The sequence below is a fragment of the Myxine glutinosa genome, chromosome 2 (genome assembly GCF_964187855.1).
Source record: "Myxine glutinosa chromosome 2, kmMyxGlut1.1, whole genome shotgun sequence".
Classification (NCBI taxonomy): Eukaryota; Metazoa; Chordata; class Myxini; order Myxiniformes; family Myxinidae; genus Myxine; species Myxine glutinosa.
In genome coordinates, this window is record NC_136262.1 from 127635772 (window position 1) to 127663665 (window position 27894).

Genomic DNA, 27894 nt, shown 5'->3' on the forward strand with positions numbered 1-27894 from the left:
AAAACGAGTCATATTGATCAATATGAGATATGATCGAGAAAAATATGATCGAGAAAAAAACGATCAATCATATTGATCTTGCTTTCTTTGTCAATTCTGGTGTCAAAGAATGCAAATGCCACTCGTACTGGGCTCATGTACCACGTGTGGCGGCCAAGTGCCTTCAAGGCTGCCTGAGCCATCTTCTGATTGATTTGTTCAAACTTTTCCAACTTCTTGAAGAGGTTAATGTCATTCAGGGGAGCCTCAATAGCTTGTGGAGCCCGAAACCAAGCCTGTACATACACAAGGCAGACAAAAATGTTGAAGGCTCGGAGTTCTCTCGCCTCTCGAAGTGTCAAGTGGAACTCTGACCGAAACATGAACACCTGTAGTGAATATAGTGCTTTTGCCATCCATCTGGCTCTGTGCATTGCTCCTGGAGCCATGATCCGGATTCCACGAGGTGGGATTCCTCCCATGTAGATGACAGTCAGTTCTAGGAGTTCACGATAATCATCTCGTGGCTGCTGATCTTTCAAACACACAAGAGCAAATTCCAGAGCTTCATCCATCATGTCATTGTTCTGTGCAAACTCAGCTGCCGTATCAGGATCTGTGAATCCATTTTTTGGTTGGTGATGGGCAATGGACGGCCACTCCGCCTGAAACCGCTTAAAAAGCTGGATGTCAGGGCCTGATGAAGGACCGAAAAGAGTGGTGAAAACATCTCCCAGAATGATTTCGTGCGCATGATGGCGGCAAGCCAAATGAATTAGTTCAGTCTGTAGCTTCTTTTCAATGAGGAAAGCAGCCCCTCCACGAACACCTGAATTGCTGGCCGTTGTGTCAAAAGACAAAGCCTTCACCTTGCCCACAAGGTTCCAGCTCTTCAGTGTGTCCACTACAGCGGTTGCCATAGCTTCTCCTCCCCCGTCAGGTAACTTGGGAACATTCAACAGCTGCTCCATTCCATGGTACTGGTTGGACACACGGATTGGAAGACGATCCACCTTCACATGCACAAAATCTCCAGTGACATCGGGAAGAAGCTTTCCATCCCAATGGACCACTAAAGGACCCTGCACATTATGATGAAATGCTTCTTTTATTTCGTCCATGGTTTTGCATCGATGCATCATGCGATTCCGCCGCACTGTCCATCGGTTCAGTGCCAGCTCTGCAGGATCCCATCCTAATGCTCTACAAATGGATGCCAAGTTGTGGACAGCCATTCGGTCACTTGTTTTCGTACGATCCAAAGAAGCTGCGACTTCAGGAGTGACAATGTTGATAGGCCTTCTTTTCTTGGGACGAGATATCCCACCATCAGATGATGAAGAACCAGCCTGTGCCGTGGTCTCAGAGTCAGAGTCTGAGTCTGTGACTTCCATAGCAGTAGCACCCTTCATGACCATTTCCTGTCTCTTATTTTCCTTCTCTGCCTTAGTCTTCTCCTTTTCTTCCCTTTCTTTCTTTTGCTTCGTTTTTGCTTCCAACACAGTGTCTACAGATCCCATTGAAGCCTTCCTCTCTGAGAATTGATCGTGAAGAAACTTCCTGTCCTCGGGGTTGGTGATTATGGCCTCCGAATCTGCATGCCTAAGATCAAACGTCTTCTCCAAGGAGGCCTTGAAGGATGCTTCCTTTTTCTCTTGGGTCGCACCACCCCGCTTTGCACCTTTTTGGAGGCTCCTCCATTCTTCATATAGCCTCTCCAAACGATGGATGCAGTGCTGCTTCGTCGTTGTAGGTAGGTGAGCTTTTTCCCAGAACTTCACAACCTCTTCAATGGTGAGGGTTGCACTCTCCCAGGCAGTGCGATTCTCCTTCTTCAGGTGATGGAAAAACAGGACAAGAGATTGATGCACAGTCGGGAGCTTGGCACCTTTGATGGCATCTCCAGAAGTGGACCCAATGAGATACACATTATCCTGAGCCCGAGTTTTCAATGAAACACTGGTACTAGTACTAGTACTAATATATTATATCTGCAAAATACACAAGAATGTGGGTAAAATCCTGTTAATTCTTACTCCACAGGGTCACTCTCTACAAAAGAGCCACAGTCAATAAGTTAGGCCTACATATTACACACTAAAAAAGCGTACCCCTGACCCTGGGAACCTGTACAAAACATGCATGAAAATTGCCCAGATAGTGATCATAGGAAGTCTCAAAACTGTATGTATAATATATTGTATATAACTATATATATAATGTATAATGTGTATTTATGTATATTTATTATTTAATGTATATTTCATGTATAAATTTAATGTATATTTAATTATAATGTATATATATTGTATAACTATATATTTATTTATTATATTTAAATTTTAATATATTATATTTATTTTTAATATATTATTTAATGTAGTATATTTGTCTATATTTGTATAATTGTCTATCGTATAATTGTATATATAATGTATAATATAATATATATTATTATTATTTAATGTATATTTACTATATATTTATTTTTAATATTATATTTAATGTATATATATAATTATGTATTTATTTTGTGTATATACAGCCCAAAAAATGGGAATTCCTATTTTTGCATGGGGGAAAATTCATCACTGATGTGGCACCCCTAAATATTATTGGATTCCATTCAAATTTGGTGTGGTTTCCTTTGACACCAAAAGGAACAAAAATAGACCATGTCCCGGAGAAAATCTGCATTTTGATTTTTTGAAGCCCACCCTAAATTATATATACATATATATATATATATATATATATATATATATATATATATATATATATATATATATATATATATATATATATGTATGTATGTATATATATATATATATATATATATATATATATATATATATATGTATATATTGTTGCGGTTGTGGGAATAAAGGATGACCCCCGTAGGTAGACACACCACACCACCCCGTAGGTCTACCTCGTAGGTAGACACACCACAACATGTAGCCTCGCTTTAGTTCAGTTATTTCTTAGTAAATGTAAGCGTTGTCTCCTTTCCTGTGTTAGTTTGCGTTAAGCAGTCCAGTGAGTTAGGTGTTCTTTTGGGCTGGAATGCCATGTGCTCGGCCTGGAACAAGTCTGGCAAGGCCGAAGGGAGGAGCTGCAGGGGAGTGGCCGGTGAGCAGCGAGCCGCCAATCGGAGCTCGAGGGGAGTGGCTCACAACGGCGGCGAGAGGAGGGGCTTGGAACATTCGGGTAGGACCGGGGAGGGGCCATATAAAACCCTGCCCGAGCCCCCCTCGTCAGTCGCGCAGTCCCTTAGTGAGAACGAGAGAGAGTCGCCCAGCCCCTGAGTCAGAGTCGGTCAGTCACCCAAGGTTCGTTGTTGGTTAATGGTGATTGAGCAGTGAGAAATAGACATTGTCGCAGCACGAGTCAAGTCCCTTGCTTGTTATAGTCGCTGTACACGAACTCTCCCCGTGCCCTGCGCTCTCCCGCTGCTGTGTTAATCGCGCTGTGTGAAGACGACCCATTCCGGGCCACAGACGCACGATCTGCTTGCTTGCGCTCCCAGCACATGTGCCGTGAACAACCGAGGGCCACGCTGGGCGAGCTGCCTGGAGTGAACGGCGCCAGGACCCGTTTGGGCACGAACTTGTTCTTCCTCCTTTTCCCCGCGTGAGTGAGTGGGCCCTTTGTCTGGGATTTTAAGTTATGACTGTTTACATGCCTGCTCTGTGTCTCTTCGCCCTATACATTGTAAATAAACCTGTTCTTCATTCTATTTGATCGTCCCCGTCAGTTCCATCTATTGGCCTAGCATCGCACGAATAAAACCGCTCGAATCGGGTTCAATAAAAGTAACAGCACGAGTCATGTGATACGCAAACCGCTCGGCGTACTCGATTAGCATGGCTTGTGTGAGGTCCGGTACCCGTTTTCGTGGCAGCGTGGGTACCAAAGGTACGTGTGGAGTCGACCCGATACCCTTTTCCACGCTCGCTGCGGGAGTGGCGACTCGGCCTCGTGGACACGAAGACCCGAGGGGGAAAAGGGTTTTAACCTCCCCCCCCCCCCCCCCCCCCCTGTACATCGACGGGCTTCGGGAGATCGGCAACAATATATATATATATATATACATATATATATATATATATATATACATACATATATATATATATATATATATATATATATATATATATATATATATATAAACTTATATATATAAACTTATATGTTATTATTAATATTATACCATGATTAAAAACGCACGCTGAGCCGTAAAGATTGTCGAAGGGAATTATTAACCGGGTGAGAACTGCACTGTGTCGTTTTGCTCAGTAAATTGCTGCACCACCAAATTTCCTCAATGTTGTCTTTTGTCGCACCTCCGGAATAATTGTATCGCTGCTGTACCCTGGGAATAAACATTATTGCTTTGAATATACCACATATCTTTCCTTGAATGTACCACGTACAAATCCATGTGACTGTACGTATATTTAATTTGCAAATGGTTGTCGGAACTATTGCAATATCACAATTCAGAAACGATTGCAATTCAGAAAATATTGTCACTTTTACCAAACTATTTCAATATCGTTTTCACAGTTCCTGGCCAACCAACTGACCTCAAAGCCGAGGCAGAGTCAGCCACAAGTCTGCTGGTGTCATGGAACATCCCAGAAGAGGAACACATCATCAAATATGAGCTTTACTTCCAGCAGAAGGGGGCACAAAAGGAGGTTCGTTTTCATTCCTCCTCTGAATATCTTTTCTTGTTCACTGCACCTGTTAAATCAGTTTGGCCGTCCTTCCATCTCGCTGTATCGCGCTAACCATAATGCTTGGTGGGTCAGTATTTCAAACCAGTTTTAGATTTAACTATATATACTCCATTACGCCATTTCTTTGCACATATCTTAGTACAGGATATCACTCTTCCATTTGTTGTTGTTGTGTTGTTACTCTGTGCTGGCAAAGCAAAATGCAGGGTTAGGCATTCGGTTGCGTCCGTATGTGTGGCGTACGTGTGGCGTGCATTTTAAAAATTCATTTTCTCGGAAACCGTTGGTCCGATTGACACAACATTTTACCATAGGAGCGCCTCAGCCTGTAGAATTGTTTTATTCATAATTATGACGTCATCAGTCACGTGGTACGATCGCCATCTTGGAAAAATAAAAAAACATTACACCTCTATATCTCTGAAACGCTCAATGGGAAAAATTGAAACATGGCTCATTGTCAAGTCCTCCCCATGGGGAATAAGATTTGTTAATGATGTCATCGGTGCCTTTGTTATGACATCATAATTGAACAAGTATAACGCTTCATCCGAACAGTATGAATTTTTTTGTTGTTGGTCCGATTGACACAAACCTTTTCACCATAGGAGCACCTCCGCCTGTAGAATTTTAGTGATAATTATGATGTCATAGGTCACTTTGTATGGGCGCCATCTTGGAAAAACTTCACACCTCTATATCTCTGAAACTGCTCCATGGAAAAAATTTAAACATTGCTCATTATGAAGAACTCCGCATGGGGAATAAGTGTTGTTAACGATGACGTCATTGGTGCCTTATTTATGACGTCATAATTCGACAGCAAAAGCACTTAATCTGGACAGTTTGAAATTACTTGAGCGTGATCTACACAACAATTATATTAGAGGATGTAAATTTATGATGTCATCGCTCACGTGGTCTGGCAGCCATATTCGATGAAAGAAAAAAAAACCTTCAAAAACAGAAGAGTTGGCTCTCACCAAGTTGACTGCACAAGGTAAGTATTCTATGAATACCATCTAGTTGTTGTTATCAGTGTAGCATGTGAAGTTGTTATATAATGCGACGGGATCACATCAAGTTATCTCTTCCACAACATTCTCGTAACGTATGTCACGATGAAGAATGGTTCGTCATACGACGAATAATTTATGTGATGTACTGTGAAAATGAATATGAATGAATGAATGATCGTTTTAAGGCCATTTTCCCCGCTAGAGCGGGGGTTAGCCTTGCGGGCCCCATGACAATCATGGTTCCCTGTTTGAGGCAATGTTTTTATGGCCGGATGCCCTTCCCGACGCCAACCCCCGGTCGCCGCCTCTTACGATGCGCAGGGATATGGTGTACCTATTCCAAATCGGGGCACACACCGTGATCATTCATCCGAGCAAGCTGGTACTCAATTTGCCGACCTCGGAAGGATGACAGGCTGAGTCAACCCCCCTGGCATTGATTCTGCGATCGATCGGGATTCGAACCCAGGATCCCAGGATCCTAGGATCCCAAGCCGGCACCCTAACCGCTAAGCCAACACCAGGCAGTCAGTGATCGACTCAATCCGAAACAGGCGTCGTGGGTTAATGTATGTGAAGATGTACTGTATGTGAAGTAAATCTGCTACCTGGCCAACATTAAATAATTTCTGTGAATGCCAGAACTTTCCAACAGATCAAAATTATTGGGAATGAGTAGATTACTTGCCACAGATTATCTGCTTGAATACATATATTTTATCACCTTGTTCTATCCTGTGCATTTGAATAGTTATATGACAAGTTGTTTTATGACAAAATGGCCGCCTTTTTATTTTTCAAGCTTCAACTATGAGTAAGGATATTTTTCCCTGATGGTGCTTTGTACCATATACTTGTGCACTACCAAGTTTCTTGCAGTAAATTTGAAATTTTGTTGTGAAGTGTTTGGAAGTCCTGAGCCTCAGTCCTGGGCATCACAATAACTTGCGCTTTTCCTATTGAGAGTCAGTGATGTATCTCACCTACCACCTCCCCCCACCCTCCACCATCCCCTTTGCCTTCTTCCATTAGCAAATGATTACCTTTGACCCAGGTGTGAGTTACCTTCTTCGGAACCTTCAACCTGGAACAACATATCACTTACGACTGGCCGCTCGCTCCCATTATGGACTTAGTCCCTCAACGCCTCCAATTTGGGCACAGACAACTCCATCATGTGAGTACCGGTTGCAAGTTATTTCCGTTTCTCCCCTCTTATTTATATGTCAGGTGAAATGTATATGATGCACATAACGTTCCTTGCCCCCTTGTACACAATAAATCCCCCTTACACATGTTCTTCCAATCTGCATGTGATGTATTTTCCTCCATTGGTGTCGCATCGTTTGTACTACTGTTAGCTGGGCCTTCTTTCCCTACTGATTGGCCTCCCACCACGTAAGCAGTGCGTATTCAACAGTACCGCTCGACTGTTCCTGATTAAGTAACCGAGTACGCATCGAGGGTGCAATTTACGATTAGATAAGCCATGTCTTCCCCAGGTAAACGGTGTCAGACAGAGGATCCTGAGAGATTTGGTCGACTAATTGGCATTTAAAATGACTGTGATCATTTTAACAAGCAAATGAGACAATATCCTCTTTATTAACAAGTAGATACCTTTTATTCTCATAAAGGTACATTGGATTCCCAATATATGAAGATCTGACTGTGTATACTCTTAAACTGGCTAAAGATGGAGGTGATCATGATGTTGGGATTCCAGCATCATGATCCCAAGTTCAAATCCCTTCTACCTGTTAATTGGTGCACTCATGTTTTTGTAATTTAGTTAATAGTACATTGAGGTGAGGTCTTCTAATGCACTTATCCTGCACTTGATAGAAGTTTAAGCTCTGCTATGAGCCTGAGATCACTGTTTATAAAATAGAAATTGTCACCTTAATGCTTTGTGGGTAGAGCCTGGTTTTGTAAAGTTTGCCACCTTTTTGAAGGAGACATTAAGCTTGCTATCCTATTTGCCAGCATTTCCCAGTAGACCATCAATGATCCGATGATGACCTTAGAAAAAGTAGGCCATTGTGTGCTGGTGAAACAGCTAAATTCCTGCCCTAAATCTGCAAGGACAGAATATGGCCACCATTGGATTGCAATGCCTGCTGTAAATTATGTGGTGTCTCCTGCCTTTGTGATGCTCCATTAATTGTTATGATGAAGCGATAAGCAGGGAGATGCAAGTGCATTGATTTGTCCTCGTGTCCTAATCTTTTATGTAATATGTACTAGCTCTTCAATGTATCTTTGCACACCCTGTCTGTTTTTGAATCGGTGAGAGTAATGGAGAGGGGGAAGGACAGGAAAAGAGAGGGAAAGACAAGGAGAGAGGAGAGAGAATGAGAGATGAGAGATGAGAGATGAGAGAGATGTAGAGGAGGAGGAGAGAGGAGAAAGAGAGGAGAGATGAGAGAGATGTTGAGATGGAGGAGGAGGATGAGGAGGAGGAGAGCCGAGAGAGGAGAGATGAGAGAGCTGTGGAGGAGGAGGAGGAGGAGGAGGAGGAGGAGGAGGAGGAGGAAAGAGAAGGAGAGAGGGGGGAAGGAAAGAGAAGGAGAGATGAGAGAGATGCAGAGGAGGAGGGGAGTTAGGAGAGAGAAGAAGAGGGAGAGGAGATGACAGAGGGGAGAGATGAGAGAGATGCAGAGGAGGAGGGGAGAGAGGAGAGAGAGAGGAGATGAGAGAGGGGAGAGATGAGAGAGATGCAGAGGAGGGGAGAGAAGGAGAGAGAGGGGAGAGATGCAGAGGAGGGGAGAGAGGAGAGAGAAGGAGAGAGAGAGGAGATGAGAGAGGGGAGAGATGCAGAGGAGGGGAGGGAGGAGAGAGAGAGATGAGATGAGATGGGAGAGATGAGAGAGATGCAGAGAAGGAGAGAGAAGAAGATAGGAAAGATGAGAGAGATGCAGAGGAGGAGGGGAGAGAAGGAGAGAGAGAGAGAGAGGAGATGAGAGAGAGGAGAGATGAGGGAGATGTGGAGCAGGAGGACAAAGATTGACTGTTTCTTCCTTTTATTAAAAATGTGAAAATCAATTGTATTACTGTTAAGAAAATGAGGACATCATTGATAAATCCAGTGATTTAAAGAGTAATTATTGAAGAATCATCATCATCATTACGCACTCATTTTTCTTTGAAAAGTGTTAAATTATTATTCATTTTATAAAAACAGTCTTCAAGTTTTAACCTTTCACGAACAAGAGCTTTAAAAACAAGTAGCTCATGATAAGAAATAGCAACACTTTTCATTTTGGCCTTCCTTGACTTTTAAATAGCAACCTTAGCCTGACCAATTACATAATCTGCTAAATACACTTTCTTTAATGAAGAGGGCCTTAAAACACCAAGAATAAAGATTGCAAACACCACATTCAAGGTCTATATATATATATATATATGCAGTATTACGAGGTAGGGTTTCAATATATGCACAGAAATGGCATTGATTGAAATTGGAAGGAAAAAATCCCTTCAATTAAACATCACAGGGCACAATCCAATGCATTAGTGTCCATTTAATATCTCCAACCTATTTAAGGGTGGGGAAGGAATAAAACCCTTGCAAGTTGGTCCCGGGTAGGTAACATTGGGATAAAACAGATCTCCATCAAATCCTCGGGCGCTCCGATTATATTACCATATGAACAACTTTGGCACAACTTTACACCAATTCTTCCTTGAAAAGGAAATGAGGGACAATGGAGTATTTTTAGGCTTATTCAGGCCAAGTTAGGGATCTCCACAAAGGTAGTACGCAAGAAAGCTGGGAGAGCAATCTGTTGAAGTCTCTGTTGTTTCATGAACTGAAGATCCAATAATCTGGCGAATCCTGTGGTAAGCAGAGTATTTCCAGAAGAAAACATGAGATAAATCTGACAGATGTCACTTCAGTTTTTTCCTGCCAGCACGGCAGCAATGGGCAATTTGTTCTCAGGTCCCGTCATGAGGTCTTTCTCCTGCACCGAACCAGCATCAATAAAGCACGAAACAAACCCTCTTTCTTTCATACTATTTTTCAAGAAGGAGTTGTAAAATAATGACTCATGCAGAAACATTTTCATATCATATGTCACCATTTCTCGAAAGAGAGAAAAAGCTTGCCAAGCCTTCATCGTGCCTTGTTCGAAGGCAGGCAACAGAGATAAATCAATATACTGCAGATCCATGACAAAAAGTTCCTGGGAGTATCCAAGTTTACTTGAAAGTTGTAACAGACAGTGGGCCAGTGGTTTCCGTGGCAAGGTTTCATTTCCATACAAGAAGTGGTGGATGTACCGAAGCCGGAAGCACATTATGTGGTTGCGGATATCAATGAGGCCCTGACCACTTTCAGCAAGCAGCAAAGTAAATCACAGCAGGTCACAGCCAATGTTTCCCATTCCAGAAGAAATTGATTTTATTATTCTGGACAAAGGCTCGGTGATTCATCGGAAGTTGCAGACACATCATTTTATTCCAAAGCATTGAGGCAATAAAATTCCATAACAAGAGAAGACCTTTCCAGGGGCATAACTTTTTCATTACCTTATCCAGCAATCCTGCTCAATTCTGCAGATCTAAGGTGTGATCCCCCAGGAAAATCCAAAGGTGTTTCACCCAATTCTTGGCCTTAAAATGTCTAACAATGTGTTTCCAAAGTCTGGGTCATTGCAGTTACATCATCGTTATTATTCACAAAAACACAGACATCATCTGCATCGGCAGAAACTTTGGGTGGTGCCACAAGGATAGATCCAGTAAAGCCAGGAATCTCAATACGCAACTGGAGCAGAAGAGGTTCGATAGCGAGAGAGTACAGGAGTCCAAACAATGGGCAGCCCTGGCATACTCCAACTTGTATACAGCACTTGATTAATTTTAAGAACACTGGAAATGGTGCAGTATATGAGTTTAATATTGAAGATTAAACTGGGGCCAAATCCAAAACCCCTGAAAATCCTCTTAAGATACCTATAGTCAATACAATAAAAGGGTTTCATTGATCAATAAAAACCAGACCAGCATTCTTGTTAAAATTTCTATAGAAACGAATGGTAGGTATTAAGGATACATATGTATATACATATATATTAGTGATGATAGCACATCCAGTAATACTAAAGGATCGATGTTCTCAAAGTAAGACACTCATGAAGGACGTCAACTGAATTATCCTTATCTCCTGATAGAGCTGATGGAGCTTCAGCGAAGATTTTATCGTCGGTACACAATAGAGATAGGACGCCAATTCCCAAATAATTGAGAATCCTCGTTTTTGGGGGATTAAGGAGGTGACTGCTCTCCAACAGCTCCACGAAAGTTGTCCATTCATTAAGCTCTCATTTATAACCTGCAATAAGTGAGTTCTAAGGAAGTCCCAGAAAGACTGAAAAAAAATCAGTTTTTGGTCCATGTCGTCCTGGAGTTTTGTCAGATTCCAGGGTATTTGGAGCAATGATGAGTTTAGACGAGGAAATGGGATCTTCCAGTTGCTGCTTCTGTTCTTCAGCCAAAGTTGGAATGAAAGGAACAACTTCACCTGAAGCATCAGAATTAATGTCACGTTGTGTAAACAATTATTTGAATTTGTTCTAATCAAGAACCTTCATGAAGGGTTCTTCCATTATGAGATAAGTGTGTTATCTGCGGAGAAAAGGTCTCCTGGATGCCAAAGAAAAACTCAGTTGGAGCATTACAAGTATGTATATGTTTAATTTTTTAACAAACAAGTGCGGCCTGTGCTCCTCTTTCGGTTATAGAATTGAGCAAGGAGGTTTTCTTGTGGACTATGGTTTTTTATGGTGAAAGGAAGCACTTCCACGTTCCTGCAGTTGTAAAATTTCATTTTCAATGAGAAGTGCGATTGTTTCCTCATTATGAGCACTACATGAATGACACTGTTGGCAAAATTGCCGAATTATAATTTTTGCATTATCCCACCATTGTTATAAGCTAGAGAAATTTTATTTGGAGGAAAATAAATTATTCCACAATTCTAAGTAAACCTGTTTAAAGGTAGCTTCCTTAAGGAGATTATTGTTAAATTTCCAATCAGCACTCTTGTGCTTGAGCCGGGGGGTGTAAATGGTTAAGAGGATTGCATTATTATGGTTTGAAAACCCAGACAGACAGATATGAGAAGGTAAAGAAAGATCTGAGATGAGACGAACTGAGAAGGTGTCTGTCCGTACGTTTGTCTGTCTCCTATTTATGGCGGCTGCTTCCCACGCTGCTTTTGAAAAGTTCAACACTCACTTTTGAGATGATGGGTGAATAGGCATGAATAATGTTGATGGCACATTTTATTTCGCAAACAGGATATTTTGCCCTGTTTTTAGACAAGTCCAACCTCTGCCACCCGATGTTACACCACCATCTCACGGTGGGTGGTTTAAGTATCTCAGAGCTTTGGTTCTGAATGAAACCAAGAGTGCTACACAATTAACCTTTCGAAGTTCATGAAATAATTTAAATTGATACAACACAACAACAACAACATGCATCTTAAGGCCATTTTTCCCTGCTAGAGCAGGGGTTAGCCCTGCGGTCCCCATGACAATCTTCTCCATTTTGCCCTATTTTCTGCATCTCTCCTTGTTAACCCCCTTGCCCGCATTTCTTCTTCCACCATCTTTAGCCAAGTCTTTCTCGGTCTTCCCCGTCCTCTACTTCCTTCTACATTCATTTCCATCACTCTTCTCAACCAGTCACTTTCATCCTTCCTCAACACATGACCAAACCATCTCAACCTGTTCCTCTTCAATAATTTAAATTGATAGATCAACTAAAACTTTTCCCATCAATGTGGATGGGTACTTTTGCTTGTACGTATGTCTATATATTTCAGTTGTTGCATAGTATTGTATGGGGTATTGTAGAGGCTGTTTATCAGCTACAACAGGGAGTGACCTCCGTGGCCTAAGTGAGTCCCGAGCGCAGCTGGCTCCGGCTGACAGTACCTGGTATGGGTGCCTTGTCCAAGGTAACGGGTCCCCACTGCCTTGTGGTGGAAGCCTCTTTCGGCTAAGGCTATGAGGACACTCGGATATCAAACCTCTCCTGTAGGTCAGAATAGGCAGCGCTACATCGTGGATATCAAATCTCACCTGTAGGTCAGCCTAGGCAGCACTACATTGTGGATATCAAACCTTACCTGTAGGTCAGAATAGGCAGCGCTACATTGTGGATATCAAACCTTACCTGTAGGTCAGAATAGGCAGCGCTACATCGTGGATATCAAACCTCACCTGTAGGTCAGCCTAGGCAGCACTTACATTGTGGATATCAAACCTTACCTGTAGGTCAGAATAGGCAGCGGTACATTGTAGATATCAAACCTTACCTGTAGGTCAGAATAGGCAGCGCTACATTGTGGATATCAAACTTCACCTGTAGGTCAGAATAGGCAGCGTTACATCATGGATATCAAACCGCATCTGTAGGTCAGCCTAGGCAGCACTACATTGTGGGTAAATGTGCCCATGAAAGTCAGAGATGGCACCAATTTAGGCATCGCTGCGCAGCATCTGCAGAGAGCTGTGTCCACTTTGGACATCAAGGGCAGCTGTCATCATACCGACCACCTGGCCAGTCTGCTGCGCCTATGTGCATCAGACTTCACATTGCATTTACTGCACCTGCAGCCAACGATGCTCATAGGAATAGAGAGTGGGAGAGGGATAGCACACACCTCGATCACTTTAATCGATTCTCTGTGCAGGTTTTTCCCTTCATTGCCACCTGCTCACCTGTTCACCACCCATTTTTACCGATGTAGCCATCGCACTATGTGCAATAATAATAATAATAATAATAATAAAGGAGTCTTATATAGCCCCATCAAGGAGAGTAAACGACCCTCATGGCGCTTTACATTATCATGCGAACACACACACACCGCACACACACACACACACACACACACACACACACAAACATACACACACACACACACACAGACACACCTTCACTCTTGCCCTATTCCTCTCCTTCCCCATTCAAAACCCACAGATGTGTACTCCCCCTCCTCCTCCCCTCCGTCCCCCGCACATGTACACAGACATACTCTCGATCTCTGTCCCACCTCAAACCAAAGGGAAAACAGGACTTAGACTTTGAAAGACTTGTGAAACAGATAGGTTTTGAGGGAGGTTTTAAAGGCAGGAAGAGAGTCAACATGTCGAACAGAGAAAGGCAAGTCATTCCAGAGCAGAGGTGCAGCAAAGGAAAAGGATTTCTCGCCAAACGACTTGGTGCTGGTGCGCGGTGGCTCTGAGGTCATAGAGTCGTCGCTTGAACGAAGCCGTCGCCGAGGTTCATAGAGAGTGAGCAAATCGGAGAGATAGTGAGGTCCCGTTCCACACAATGATTTATAATATAGTGTGCAAATTTTGTATTGCACACGAGCAGAGACAGGCAGCCAGTGTAAAGATTCAAGAAGCGGAGTAACATGGTCAGACTTCTTCGCCTTACAGACAAGACGAGCGGCAGAGTTTTGAACCTTTTGTAACTTATCCAAGAGCAACTGAGGGCAGCCAGCATACAAAGAATTACAATAGTCTAGCCTTGAGAGGACAAGGGCACAGACCAGAGTTAGAGCAGCTTGAGGAGTAAGAAAGTGGCGAATGGATGCGATCTTTCGCAGCTGAAAGTATGCTGATTTGCAAGTTTGAAGTACTTGCTTGGAAAATGTCATGTTACAGTCGAAAACCACACCAAGGTTCTTGGCCGACGGAACAAAGTTTACATCGGTTTCACCAACATGAATAGTGGTAGGAAGTGAACATTGTAGAGGACATCTGTGTGATCTTACAATCATAGACTCTGTTTTAGCATCGTTCAGCTGAAGTTTGTTTTGGGTCATCCACGCCTTCACGTCGGCAATACAGCCTTCTAACACTTCAACAGTGGGCACGATTTGTTGAATTGTGCTTCCTTTGTACAGCTGATTGTCGTCCGCAAAGGCGTGGTGATCAACTGAATGTCTGGCAACAAGATCAAATAGAGGCTGAGTGTACAAAAGAAAGAGGATAGGTCCCAGGACTGAGCCCTGGGGAACGCCAAAGGAAAGCGGAGAAGGGGCTTATTTCTGGCCATTGACAACAACTGTTTGTACTCTATCAGTAAGATAGGACATCAGCCAAGAAAGGGGAGTACCAGTTATACAAAATGTGATTTTTAGGACGGTAATTTTTCATGTCGTTAAGGTCAAGGGTGGGCTTTTTAACAAGTGGTTTAACAAGAGCTTGCTTAAAGAGAAGCGGAAATGAACCCGTAGTCAGAGAATCATTGATAACTGCAGTAATAAATGGGAGGAGGGTGTCCAAACACTCAATAAACAAATCGGTGGGAAGGGGGTCAAGATCACATGTTTTTGTGTTTGACTTGAGGATTGTACATTTGACAATTTCCTCAGTAACAGGAGTAAACGAACGAAGAGGTCGTCCGTGAAAGCAGTGTTCAGCATCATCGAAGGAAAGGAGTGACTGCTTGTCAAGATTGTTTCTTATTGACTGAATTTTATTGTGAAAGAAATGCAGGAAGCATTGGGGTAGTTCGTTTTGAGGAAATACAGTGGGAAGAACGGATTTATTTTTGGTGGCAAACAGGCGGTTGGTAATGCTGAACAGTTGCTTGCAGGAGGAGCTCCTAGTAATCCGATCAGAAATATATGACGTATTTGCTTTCAGAATGATTTTTATGACGAGTCTTTTAGCTATGTTATACAACTGTTTATGGACTGTGAGGCCAGTCTTCAGCCACTGTCTCTCGGCACATCGTCGTTCCTTTTTGGCAGCCCTGACTTCGTCGCTGACTGCGCTGAACCACGGAGTACTCCTGCGTCTGGGAACGGCGCGCCGTGTCGCTGGAGCATGACAGTCCAACGCTGTGCGGAGGCAACAGTCGAGGTCTTCTGCAGTGACATAGGAACGGCCAGAGAGACGGGTGTGAAGGTCCTCTTTAAAGGCGGAACGGTCGATGGCACGAATGTTGTGGGCAGTGATGAAGGTGGGCTGAAGACGAGGAACAGCAATACTCAGGTGGCTGGTGACACAGAAGTGGTCCGAGGTGATAGCACAGGTCACTGATGTGGACTGCACCAACTGATCATCGCATCTGTGCACTAACCAATCCAGGATGTGTCCTTTAACGTGTGTAGGTTGGGAGACAGACTGAGACAGACTAAAAGTAGAAAGGAGGTCAATGATCTTTGAAGTGAGAGGAAGTTGTGGTTGGTCGTAGTGGACGTTGAAATCTCCAAGAATCAAGACGAAGCCAGGAAGAGTATTGCAGTGGTCGAGCAGATTAGGAAGCTGGGTCACGAACATAGAGTCAGTAAGCTTGTTTTTCCGGTTAGGTGGAGGTCGGTAGAGGCAGAAGAAATGAAGAGTGTTTTCTGACAGAGTGAAGGTGACATGGGCTAGCTCGTAGGATGAATGGTCGAACGAAAAAGTCGTGGTGAAGGAGACAAAGGGAGAGAAGTTGTCTCTGTAAATAACAGCCATGCCCCCACCCCTAGAGGAGCGAGGAAATGACTGCAGGGTGTATCCAAGTGGGGTGAGATCAGCACATCTCGCTTCGTCGCCACTGGGTCGGAGCCAAGTTTCGGTCAGAAAAAGCACGTCGATATCGTTATCTTGAATAAAAGAGGTAATTTCGGTTCGCTTGTCAGGACTACTTACAGACTAAGCGTTGAATAAGGCGAGATACAGGTCAGAACGGTGTTGTTTTTGTGCTGTGTATGTTCTACAGGGATAGATGAGGTTATTGAAGTTGACAGGGGACACTTTTTCGCAGGAATTATTAAAATGTGGGCCGGGCCGTCGCTGGTCGCGAAGAGAAATCACAATCGGTATTTTTCTATGCTTTCTCCTCCCGCCTCGCTTTGTGCGTTTTCTCAGGAGACCAACGCCAATTTCAAGTTCTCTGAGGCCTGACACGAGTCCAGGAGTCAATGAGTGGTGTTGTTTAAAGACAAAAGTTTTTGCCGAGTGTAGCGAATAGGCCTCGGGATAGAGGAGTTAGAGCGGATAGTCGAGCTCGGTACATGCAGCGGTGCGTGCAGAGGTGGGGCGAGCGGTGGGACGAGCGATGGGCCGGGCGATGGGACGAGCGATGGGGCGAGCGGTGGGACGGGCGATGGGCCGGGCGATGGGACGAGCGATGGGATGAGCGATGGGATGAGCGGTGGGGCGAGCGGCGGGATGAGCGATGGGGGGAGCAGTGGAACGAGCGATGGGGCGAGCGATGGGGCGAGCGATGGGGGCGAGACGGGGAAAAGAACTGTCTTGTTGAGAGGCGCACACCGGGGCTGCGTGAGGCTCAACGAAAAAACATGGTGGGTACTTCCAGTTCGAAATTTTCAACTTGGTGGCGAGTAAAAACCAAAGTACTGCAAATCTCACGGGCAGACACGCCGCCATAAGCCAGGAAACAAAACAGGGATCCATCACAATCATTCACACAAAGCACAACACGACAGCACACGCTAAATCCAACAGAATCAATCAAATACACAGGACGACCGACTCAGCCCAGCCTGCTTGGCGAATGACCCGGAAGTTAACTTGCTTCGTGAGCATGCCAACGAAGGGAAGAGATTCGTCAAAAGCGACAACTCGCACCATCATCATCATCCTCATTAATTGTAGAGGCAGGATGGGGTTCGGCACTATTCCTATCTAATCTTTGTTGAAGAGTGCAGTTAAAATCTCCACCAATATAGATGGAGTTATTTTGATTTCAAGGTTATGAAGAAACACGCTGGGCTGTGTGTGTACTCGGAGCATAGACATTAAAAACTATATGAAACCATAATATAAAAATTCCAGATGCTAAAACCCCTTTTGCAATTACTTAAACACAAGGGATAATGGAGAGAAGGAATGACTAAGAATTATTGCTCTGCCTCCTTAATGGGAGCCGTGATTACTATGAAAAGAATGTGCAGGGAAGAGCTTATACCATTCGGCTACACAGCAATCATTGGCACGGGTCTCTTGTGGAAGAGCTATGTCAATATCCTTATACAATAGGATTTGTATTACTTGGATTTTACGAAGAGCATTACATCCTCCATTAATATTTAAACTGCATATTTCAAAACTCATGGAAAGGTTATCGGAGAAGGAAGACACAGTGCCATAACTCAATGTTTTACATCAATCCGCTTCTTGCATTTTGCACACATTCCTTCAACTGATGGCATTGAGAGGGATTGAAATTGAAATCATGGGATGGGAGAGGGATGTTGACAATTATTTTACAAACAGATGTTTGGTCCTACAGAACTTTAATAGACAAGAAAACAAACGTGACATAATAACAATGACACTGAAGCGTTTTGTGCTGTACTCCTCAAGGAGATTCACAGCAAAGGACCGGAAGAAGTGAGAGTGCATTTAGGCTGGTGAAAAAAAAAATTCCTGTTGATCATCGCCGCCCGCCCCATAAAAGTCGTCCGCCCCTAAAAAAAATTTATTTTTTTTCTCGCGAAGTCAGTAAAATCCGTTCCCGCTCAGTGGAAAAGGTTCGAATTTTGTATGTGCTCGCGTACTGTCTGAGCCAAGTTACATGTGCGCGACAGTTTGACAGAAAATGCCGTTCGTTGTTTGTCAAATTCGGCGAACGTCCAGTGTTCTAAAGGCCTGGGTTGGTGTCAAAGTGCCAGAAAATATCACTCTAGACGAACTGTATTATGAGCTCGTGTCGGGAACGCTTGATGGTGAGAAAGAGAACCGTTTTAATGTATGTTTTTGTTGTTGTTGTTGTTGTTGAATATTTAGTGTGTGCGGGTTTTCCCCCTCACTCGCCATTTACGTGGACCGCAAGGTTTTGCTTCTGATAAATGGGGTGTGCGCTTCCTTATTTTATTCATAAAGAATGGTGGGAAATATTGGACTCCAGTTCTGTTCTAAACTAAAATCTGTCGATATATCTGTACTGGGATCCCAGATCTGTATTTCTAGTTTTCATTCCCGGGTGGTTCAAAATTCCAAACCAAATCCAGACTTGGAAAAAACAGAATTTCAGGACACAACACTGAATTTTTAATCTGAGACTGATGAATACTTGCAATTATTAGTTATGAAAGGGTGTGTGTGTGTGTGTGTGTGTGTGTGTGTGTGTGTGTGTGTGTGTGTGTGTGTGTGTGTGTGTGTCTGTGTGTGTGTGTGTGTCTGTGTGTGTGTGTGTGTGTGTGTAGGGGGGGGGGGGGGGTGCTCATTTTTTCAATGTACAATTTTTCCCCACATTTTTGTTGTTTGACCTTGATGTTTGTGGCTTGGCTGATAGGTAAACAGTATGGGAGACAATGTACAAGTGTAGCGGTTACCGGAAGCATACACAATCACCTTGCACCGGCCGATGACGCAACCGGCGAGCGGTCACTTGTCCGGACTCGCCCGGGCGTGTCCAGACTTGCCTTTCCCGGGCGAACACTTGATTTTCATACCACGCCCCGTTGAGAGGCGTGGCTTACCTATTTGCATACCACGCCCCGCCTGAGAGGCGTGGCTTTTGTGTGTTGAACTTTACTTATAAATTGCCCCCGTTCGATGGGCTGATTCAGTGCTTTTGAGTTCTTTCGAGTTGAGCTAAAATAAATAGCTCAGTGAAACTTCGTTCCTGGTGTCGTCCATTTTGTCCGGCTTTATCGTGCGAGCATAGCTCCACAATTGGTGACCCCTTTTCAAGAACATGGCGATGGAGTCATCTGTAGCTTTGAAGCTCCCGGGCTTTTGGGAATCGCACGCAGCCGTCTGGTTCACCCAAGCGGATTCTCAATTCGCCATGGGGAACATTACGGAGGACACGACGCGCTACCACCATGTGGTCTCCGCGCTCAACGCCTCCACCGCTGCCCGGGTCCTGAGCTTCCTACAGAACCCGCCGAACGCCGACAAATACGGCGCGCTCAAAGGCCTACTCCTCGGTGCGTTTGGACTCACGGAGACCGAACGCGCGCGACAACTACTCGACCTCCCGGAGCTGGGTGAGGCCCATCCATCCGAATGCATGGACCACATGCTTGCTCTACTCGGTGACCACAGCCCAGATTTCCTCTTCCGCGAGCTGTTCCTCCGGCAGCTACCCGGGCAGGTACGATTAGCTTTGGCTAATTCACCCATCACGGACCCTCGCGCCCTGGCCAAAGAGGCTGATAAATTTTTCTCTGCCAGGCGACACAGAGCAGCCGCCTGAAACCCTGGGCCGACCGAGGCAACGCCCGTGCCACGACCGGCCGAGTTAGCGCCACTGGCGGCAGCGGCCGCCGCGACGCCCCGTCGACCGAACCCGACGCGACCGCCGGAGCCTCCACCAGGGCGGACCATGTGCTACTACCACGCCAGGTTCAGGCAGAAGGCCAGAACGTGCCGCCCACCGTGCACTGTCGGCAGGTCGGGAAACGACCAGGCCGGCGCTCGCTGCCTGCCATGAGCGTCGGCCATTCAGGCAGCCTTCTGTTTATTACGGACACAGCGTCCGGGCGGCGTTTTTTGTGCGACACCGGCGCTCAGCTGAGCGTGATACCCGCCTCGGTGCAGGACAAACAGGCCGCGCTTTGCGGCCCCGCCTTGGTTGCCGCAAACGGCTCCTCCATCCGCACCTTCGGTTCGCGCAGCGTCGCATTCTGCTTCGGGGGCCAGCGCTTCAGGTGGGACTTCATCACGGCGAACGTGCCCATGGCCTTGCTGGGTGCAGATTTTCTGTGCGCGCATGGGCTTTTGGTGGACGTCAAACGGCGTCGACTCATCAATGCGGAGACCTTCAGCTCGCTCGCTTGCTCATTGAGTGGCTCCGCACCAACCAAGCTAGCCTGCGTGCTCCAGGCCACGGACGATTTCACCCGCCTGCTCGCCGAGTTTCCCGCCCTCACGCAGCCGACGTTTTCGGCTGTCGCCGTCAAACACGGCGACGAACACCAGATTCCGACCACAGGTCCACCGGTCTACGCCAGGGCTCGTCGCCTCGACCCGACCAAACTCGCCGTGGCGAAGGCGGAATTCGACGCGCTGGAGCGATTGGGCATTGTGCGGCGCTCGAATAGCGCGTGGGCCTCGCCCCTGCACATCGTGCCCAAACCGGGTGGCGGATGGCGACCATGCGGCGATTACCGCCGCCTCAACGACGCCACCACCCACGACCGGTACCCGATACCACACATACAGGACTTTTCCGCCCATTTGGCGGGGCGGGTGATCTTTTCCAAGGTCGACCTCATTCGGGGCTACCACCAGGTACCCGTCCGGCCGGCCGACGTGCCGAAGACGGCGGTAATTACACCTTTTTGCCTCTTCGAGTTCCTTCACATGCCGTTCGGCCTTAAGAACGCGGCCCAGACCTTCCAGCGGCTGATGCACAGCGTGCTGCGCGACCTCACCTTCCTTTTCATCTACTTGGATGACATTCTCATCGCCAGCACTTCCCGGGCGGAGCACCTCATCCACCTGCGCACGCTTTTTGAGCGCCTCGGCCAGCACGGCCTCATCATCAACCCAGCGAAATGCCAGTTTGGCGTAACGGCCGTCGACTTCCTGGGGCACCGCATCACGAAGCGCGGGGAGGTCCCGCTGCCTACCAAGGTGTAGGCAGTCACAAGTTTCCTGCGCCCCCGCTCCATCAAGGCTCTACAGGAATTTTTGGGGATGGTAAATTTCTACCACCGATTCGTGCCTCGCACTGCCCAACTCATGCGCCCCCTGTACGAAGCCCTCCGGGGCAAGCCGGCCAAGCACGACGTCGCCTGGACCACAGGGATGGACGAGGCGTTCACGGGCGCTAAGCTGGCCCTCGCCAACGCGACCATGCTGGCGCACCCGGCGCTCGACGCACCCATCGCCCTCACCACGGACACTTCCGACTACGCGGTGGGCGCCGTGCATGAACAGTGGGTGAACGGGGCTTGGCAACCGCTGGCCTTCTTCAGCCGGCAGCTTCGCCCTAACGAGCGCAAGTATAGAGCTTTCGACCGCGAGCTCCTCGGCCTTTACCTGGCCGTTCGCCACTTCCGCCATCTTTTGGAGGGCCGCCCGTTCACGGTGTTTGTGGACCACAAACCCCTGGTCTTCGCCATGGCCAAGGTTACGGAGCCGTGGTCGGCCCGCCAGCAGCGCCACCTCTCCGCCGTGTCCGAATTTACGACGGACATCCGGCACGTCGCGGGCAAGGACAACGCTGTGGCCGATTGCCTCTCCCTGTCCGGCGCGAACGCCGTCCACCTGGGTGTGAACTTCGCCCGCATGGCGGCCGAACAGACCGCCGACCCCACGGTGCAAGCCCTCCGGACAGCCGACACAGGCCTGCGGTTGGCCGGCGTCCCCTTTGAGGACACAGGCACAGTTCTCCTGTGCGACGTTTCCCTGGGCCAACCTCGCCCCATCGTGCCCACCGGATGGCAGCGGCACATTTTTGACGCTCTCCATGGCCTTTCCCACCCGGGCCGGAAAGCATCGCAGAAGCTCGTGGCAGTCGCCCAGGCCTTGGGGGTCACGCTTCACCGCACCACAGCCTACCACCCCCAGGCCAACGGCTTGTGCGAGCGGTTCCACCGCTCGATGAAGGCCGCTCTCAGGGCCAGCTTCCAGGACGACGGTTGGGGCGACAGGCTCCCGTGGGTCCTATTGGGCCTCCGAACGGCCCCTAAAGAGGACCTCCAGGCTTCCACCGCCGAGCTGGTCTATGGCCAGCCACTGCGCGTGCCGGGCGAGTTCATCCCTGACGCCACCGGCCCCTGGTCCGCGGCTCGCCAACGCTCGGTCCTCCAAGAGGCCGCCAGGAGATTCGCCCCCGTGCCCACGTCCCATCACGGCTGCCCCCAACCCCACGTCCCCCCAGCACTTCGCACTGCAGAGTACGTTTTTATCCGCAACGACGCACACCGGGGACCGCTCCGGCCGCCGTACGATGGACCTTTCCGGGTCCTGAAGAGGGGCGACAAGTCGTTCATCGTGGACATCAACGGCAAACCAGACCACATCTCCGTGGACCGCCTCAAACCGGCCCATTTGGACCTCGACCAACCTCCACGGTTGGCCCTTCTTCCACGGCGGGGCCCTCCCCCGTCAACGAAGCCCCCCGCCCGACCATCCGCCGCCACGCCACCTACCACCCCCACACGAATCACCAGGGGTCATTTCGGCCGGGTCATCAAGACCCCCCTCAAACTGACTCTCCCGGTGCAAGTTAATTCTGGGGGGGGTGGGGGGGGCGCATGTAGTGGTTATCGGAAGCATACACAATCACCTTGCACCGGCCGATGACGCAACCGGCGAGCAGTCACTTGTCCGGACTCGCCCGGGCGTGTCCAGACTTGCCTTTCCCGGGCGAACACTTGACTTGCATACCACGCCCCGTTGAGAGGCGTGGCTTACCTATTTGCATACCACGCCCCGCCTGAGAGGCGTGGCTTTTGTGTGTTGAACTTTACTTATAAATTGCCGCCGGTTCGATGGGCTGATTCAGTGCTTTTGAGTTCTTTCTAGTTGAGCTAAAATAAATAGCTCAGTGAAACTTCGTTCCTGGTGTCGTCCATTTTGTCCGGCTTTATCGTGCGAGCATAGCTCCACACAAGTATATTTTATCGTGATTTTTCTTTTTCAGGTGTACCAATGGAGTCGTAAACATCTCAGTGGGAGATAAAAAGACTATGACCCATGTTGCAGCTTGAGATTCAACATTGGCAGATGTCATCAATACTCTTGAAAATTTCATTGAGTTGGTTATTACTTTCCTGGATCAGCCAAACCAACAGAAGACCAATGAACATAATGCTTTCGATATGTATGAATGCTATGGCAATAGCTGCTGATAGATACATGTATGGCAACCGGACATTATTCTTAAAAGCCGAAGTTTTGTTCTACCATTGTTATATGTATCAGCAAATATTAAAAGTAAACAGAACTCAATGTGACATAGGTTTCTTTATTTTCTTTATTTGAATCGTATCAATGCATACATACGAAGGTTTACTAGTTTAGAAATCATAACATGATTCATCATGTATGTCTGATCAAGTATATTTAAGAAAAAAACATATTGTGCGTTGAACAATCCATTAAAATTTCACTCTGAAAAAAACCCCAAAAAAACCCTCCCTCCCTACCCACTTTTTTGAAAAAAAGTGATGATAAACAGGAAAAAAAATTTAACCAGCCTTATAGCATGTCTTTGTAACAGCGACACCGATTGGTTCATCAGTCATGACGTCATTGGTATTCTGAATACCCATTGGGTGACTCAGTTACCACTATCCCTGGCTCCGATTGGCTGAAGCAGAGTTAATAGCGATGACGCAACATTTCCTGCCTCATTAACTTGGAGGAAGGGGAGGTGGGGTTCCTCCAAAGCCGAGGACTCCATATTTGCAGACATACCATGGACAGCGGTCGGGCAACACCTTTAATCTTTCCATGATGGAAGAGAATGAGAGAATGTACAAATTCCGTTTGACGACACAATATAGGGTCCATAGAAAGGATGAAGGTTGCTTCTAACATACGTTGATGTACCGCACTCCAGCCTCAGCTCAATATCTTAAACATATCTGCATTATACTGGTCTGCACAAGTGGGGTTGGCATGCAATGGCAGAATAAGACGAAATGGTCGACGGTCCTTGAACGTTCTTACATGCTCGTACCGGTTGATTCCTTACTCCCAAGTTCTTTCCTCGAATTTCCAGGGGGACATGCTGTTTGATACGATGGGCCAACCTTTGGGTTGTACGGCATACGTGGCAATTACATTTGTAATTTGTATGGCAATTATGTTTGGTCATCATCGAAACACCTGAACATATGAATTCAATTGTTTTGCACCCCAAACGTACTTTTCCATATTCAATGCAGCACCGTAGTTGCTGGTACTCACAAAAGGAGTTTCAATCTTCACCAAACAAAAATCACAAATAATACCATGTCAAACTAGATGATATTCATAGAATACTTACCCTGCGCAATCAACTTGGTGTGAGCCAACTCTTCTGTTTTTAAACGTTTCTTTTTTTTGGGGATCCAATATGGCTACCAGAACACGTGAGCAATGACATCATAAATTTATATTCTATAATATAATTGTTGCATAGATCATGTGCAATAAATTTCAAATTGATCAGGCTGAGCGTTGTCCCTGTCGAATTATGACGTCATAATTATGGCACCAATGACGTCATCGTTAACAGCACCTATTCCCCATATGGAGTTATTTACAATGAGCAACGTTTCAATTTTTTCCATAGAGCGGTTTTGGAGATATAGAGGTGCAACGTTTTTCGGTTTTTCCAAGATGGTGCCTGTAACACATGACCTATGATGTCATGATTATCATTAACATATTCTGGAGGAGGCACTCCTATGGTGAAAATTTAGTGTCCAGCCCAACAGTTGCTGAAAAAAAAATTAAATGATCGGATGGATAAAGTGTTGTATTTGTCGAATTATGATGTCTTAACGAAGGCACGATGACATCATCATTAACATATATTATTCCCCATGGGGAGTAGTTGACAATGAGCCACGTCTCAAATTTTTCCATGGAGTGGTTTCAGAGATATCGAGGTGCGACGTTTTTCCAAGATGACACCTGTACCACGTGACCTACGACGTCATAATAATCATTAGAATATTCTGCAGGAGGAGGTCCTCCTATGGTGAAAATTTCGCGTCAATCGGACCAAGAATTGCAGAGAAAAAAATTCATACTGATCGAATCAAGAGTTGTACTTGTCGAATTATGACGTCATAATTAAGGCACCAATGACATCATCATTAACATATCTTGTTCCCCAAGCGGAGTACTCGACAATGAGCCATGATTCAATTTTTTCCCATGGAGTGGTTTCGGAGATATAGAGGTGTAACGTTTTCCAAGATAGCGTCCGTACCACGTGACCGATGATGTTTTAATTTTGAATAAAAAAATTCTACAGGCGGAGGCGCTCCTATGGTAACATTTTCTGTCAATTGGATCAACGGTTGCCGAGAAAATGAATTTTAAAAATGCAGACACGGCACACAGCACACGTACGCACCCGAATGCTTAACCCCACTTTTCACTTCGCGAGCGCAGGGTAATTAGAAAGCATCCCAAAATGCAAAGCCCGTCCACGTCCGTTTTACATTCAAACTAAAGTTGACGAAACAACAACTAAAAATATATATATGTAAAATTTAATAATTTGTGCTTTCCATATTCTCATAATAAAGTTTGTTGAAAATGTAATGTCAAAAGCTCAAATGGTGAAAAAGTTATGGCTTGGACAGACACATTGAAGTTCAAATAGTAAATAAATTAAGAAACATGGAAGCGATTACAAAACCTGGCCGTCTTGCGCTGCGCGGCGGACGGGCTAATGAGGGTAGGTTTCCTTAATTTTTTACTATTTTTTTTCCTTACTGTGACTTTGCCCTTTGACATTTTGACCCAATTATTAATTGGTCTTCTCCATGTTCTCATAATAAAGGTTTGCTGAAAAATTGATGACAAGAGCTCAAATAGTTTAAAAAAAAAGTTATGATCTGGACACACACACACACACACACACACTGACACACAACCACTCACTCACACACCCACACATACGCACTCACGCCCAAGCGATTGCAAAACCCCGTCATAAGTAGTTGCTGTTGGATTGAATCCATTGGGCTAATAAGCAGTTGATGTCAGATTGAATTCAATTTATTTCTTATCTAGGGCTTTTCTACAAAGCAGAGTGAAAATAAAAAATGAGTAAGAAATTAATTATGATGCCAACAGCAAGAAATGAAACTTTAACAGATTTAAAAACTGACTGATGAGGCAGTGAGGATTTTTAAAAGGCAGAGAGTTCCACCATCTTGCAGCATAACTGAAGAATGCTCAATTACCAAAAGTCTTCATCTTGGAGTGGAACATCCAGACAGTTGCTGATGCTGGGCCATAGGTAGCATACCTGTAGCGGTGCAAGGTATAATACAACAACAACAACATGCATTTTAAAGGCCATTTTCCCTGCTAGAGCGGGGGTTAGCCTTGCGGTCCCCATGACAATCTTCTCCATTTTGCCCTATTTTCTGCATCTCTCCTTGTTAACCCCCTTGCCCGCATTTCTTCTTCCACCATCTTTAGCCAAGTCTTTCTCGGTCTTCCCCGTCCTCTACTTCCTTCTACATTCATTTCTATCACTCTTCTCAACCAGTCACTTTCATCCTTCCTAAACACATGACCAAACCATCTCAACCTGTTCCTCTTCACAGCATCAATCACAGGCTCTATTCCCATCTTCTTTCGCAAAGCATCTTTTGTCTTCGTCGCTCTCAACGACACTCCGCACATCCATCGAACCATTCGCATTTCCACCCTTTCCAACCTTCTTTGCTGCTCTACGTTCATTACCCATGTCTCGCTCCCATAAATCATAACACTTCCCACACATGCAGCATACACCTTTCCCTTGAGCTTCAACGACACTCCCCTCCTCATCAGCACGCCACTCAGTTCCCGAAACTTCTTCCATGCACATCTCACTCTAGCAACCGTTGCCGAGTCTGATCCACCTTCTCCATTCAGCATGTCTCCGAGGTAGCAAAATGTTTTCACACCTTCCAGCTTCACGCCATCTCCAAGATCCAACTCAACATTTCCTCCATCTGCAGCTCTCTCTGTGCACACCTTACATTTGAATGTAGCTGCCACACTGGTTAATGACCCTCTCAGACCACTACATTTTTGATGAACCCACTCAGTGCACATTGTACATTGAATGGAGTTCACTCCGACACCCTTCCTACACACAGCACAGGGCCACTTCCCAGTTCTTTCCACCTCACCATATGCTTTACCACTTGCCAGCACCTTCGTCTTTCCGATATTCACCTTCAGACCTTTTGTCTCCATACATTCCTTCCACTTGTTCATCTTTTCCTTCAGTCTATCCAAACTTTCCGCAATCAACACCAGGTCATCTGCATACAACAACTCTCACGGTAAACCCTCCTTTACGTTCTGAGCCAGCACCTCCATCACAGCTACAAATAGTAGTGGACTTAGTACCGACCCCTGATGCACTCCCACCTCAAACTCACCACTGTTCCCGTCCTTCGTCCTTACAGCTGTGCACGCTCTTTTGTACATTGCCATCACTACTCTGATCAACCATTCCTCCACTCCTAACTTCCT

The 27894-nt window shown here is 45.9% G+C and overlaps 1 protein-coding gene across 5 annotated transcripts in view; it reads left to right on the forward strand.

Annotated features, from left to right (window-relative positions):
• LOC137421285 (receptor-type tyrosine-protein phosphatase delta) overlaps window positions 1–23643 on the forward strand; it is a 638902-nt gene extending 615259 nt beyond the window's left edge. For all 5 annotated transcript variants that reach the window (XM_078771624.1, XM_068107181.2, XM_068107180.2 and 2 more), the window contains 3 exons: window positions 4549–4682; window positions 6776–6920; window positions 23336–23643. In XM_078771624.1, coding sequence (XP_078627750.1) covers window positions 4549–4682; window positions 6776–6920; window positions 23336–23355 — 299 coding nt within the window. In that variant the 3' untranslated portion in view covers window positions 23356–23643. The remainder of the gene's footprint in view (window positions 1–4548; window positions 4683–6775; window positions 6921–23335) is intronic.
• Window positions 23644–27894: the final 4251 nt, after the last annotated feature.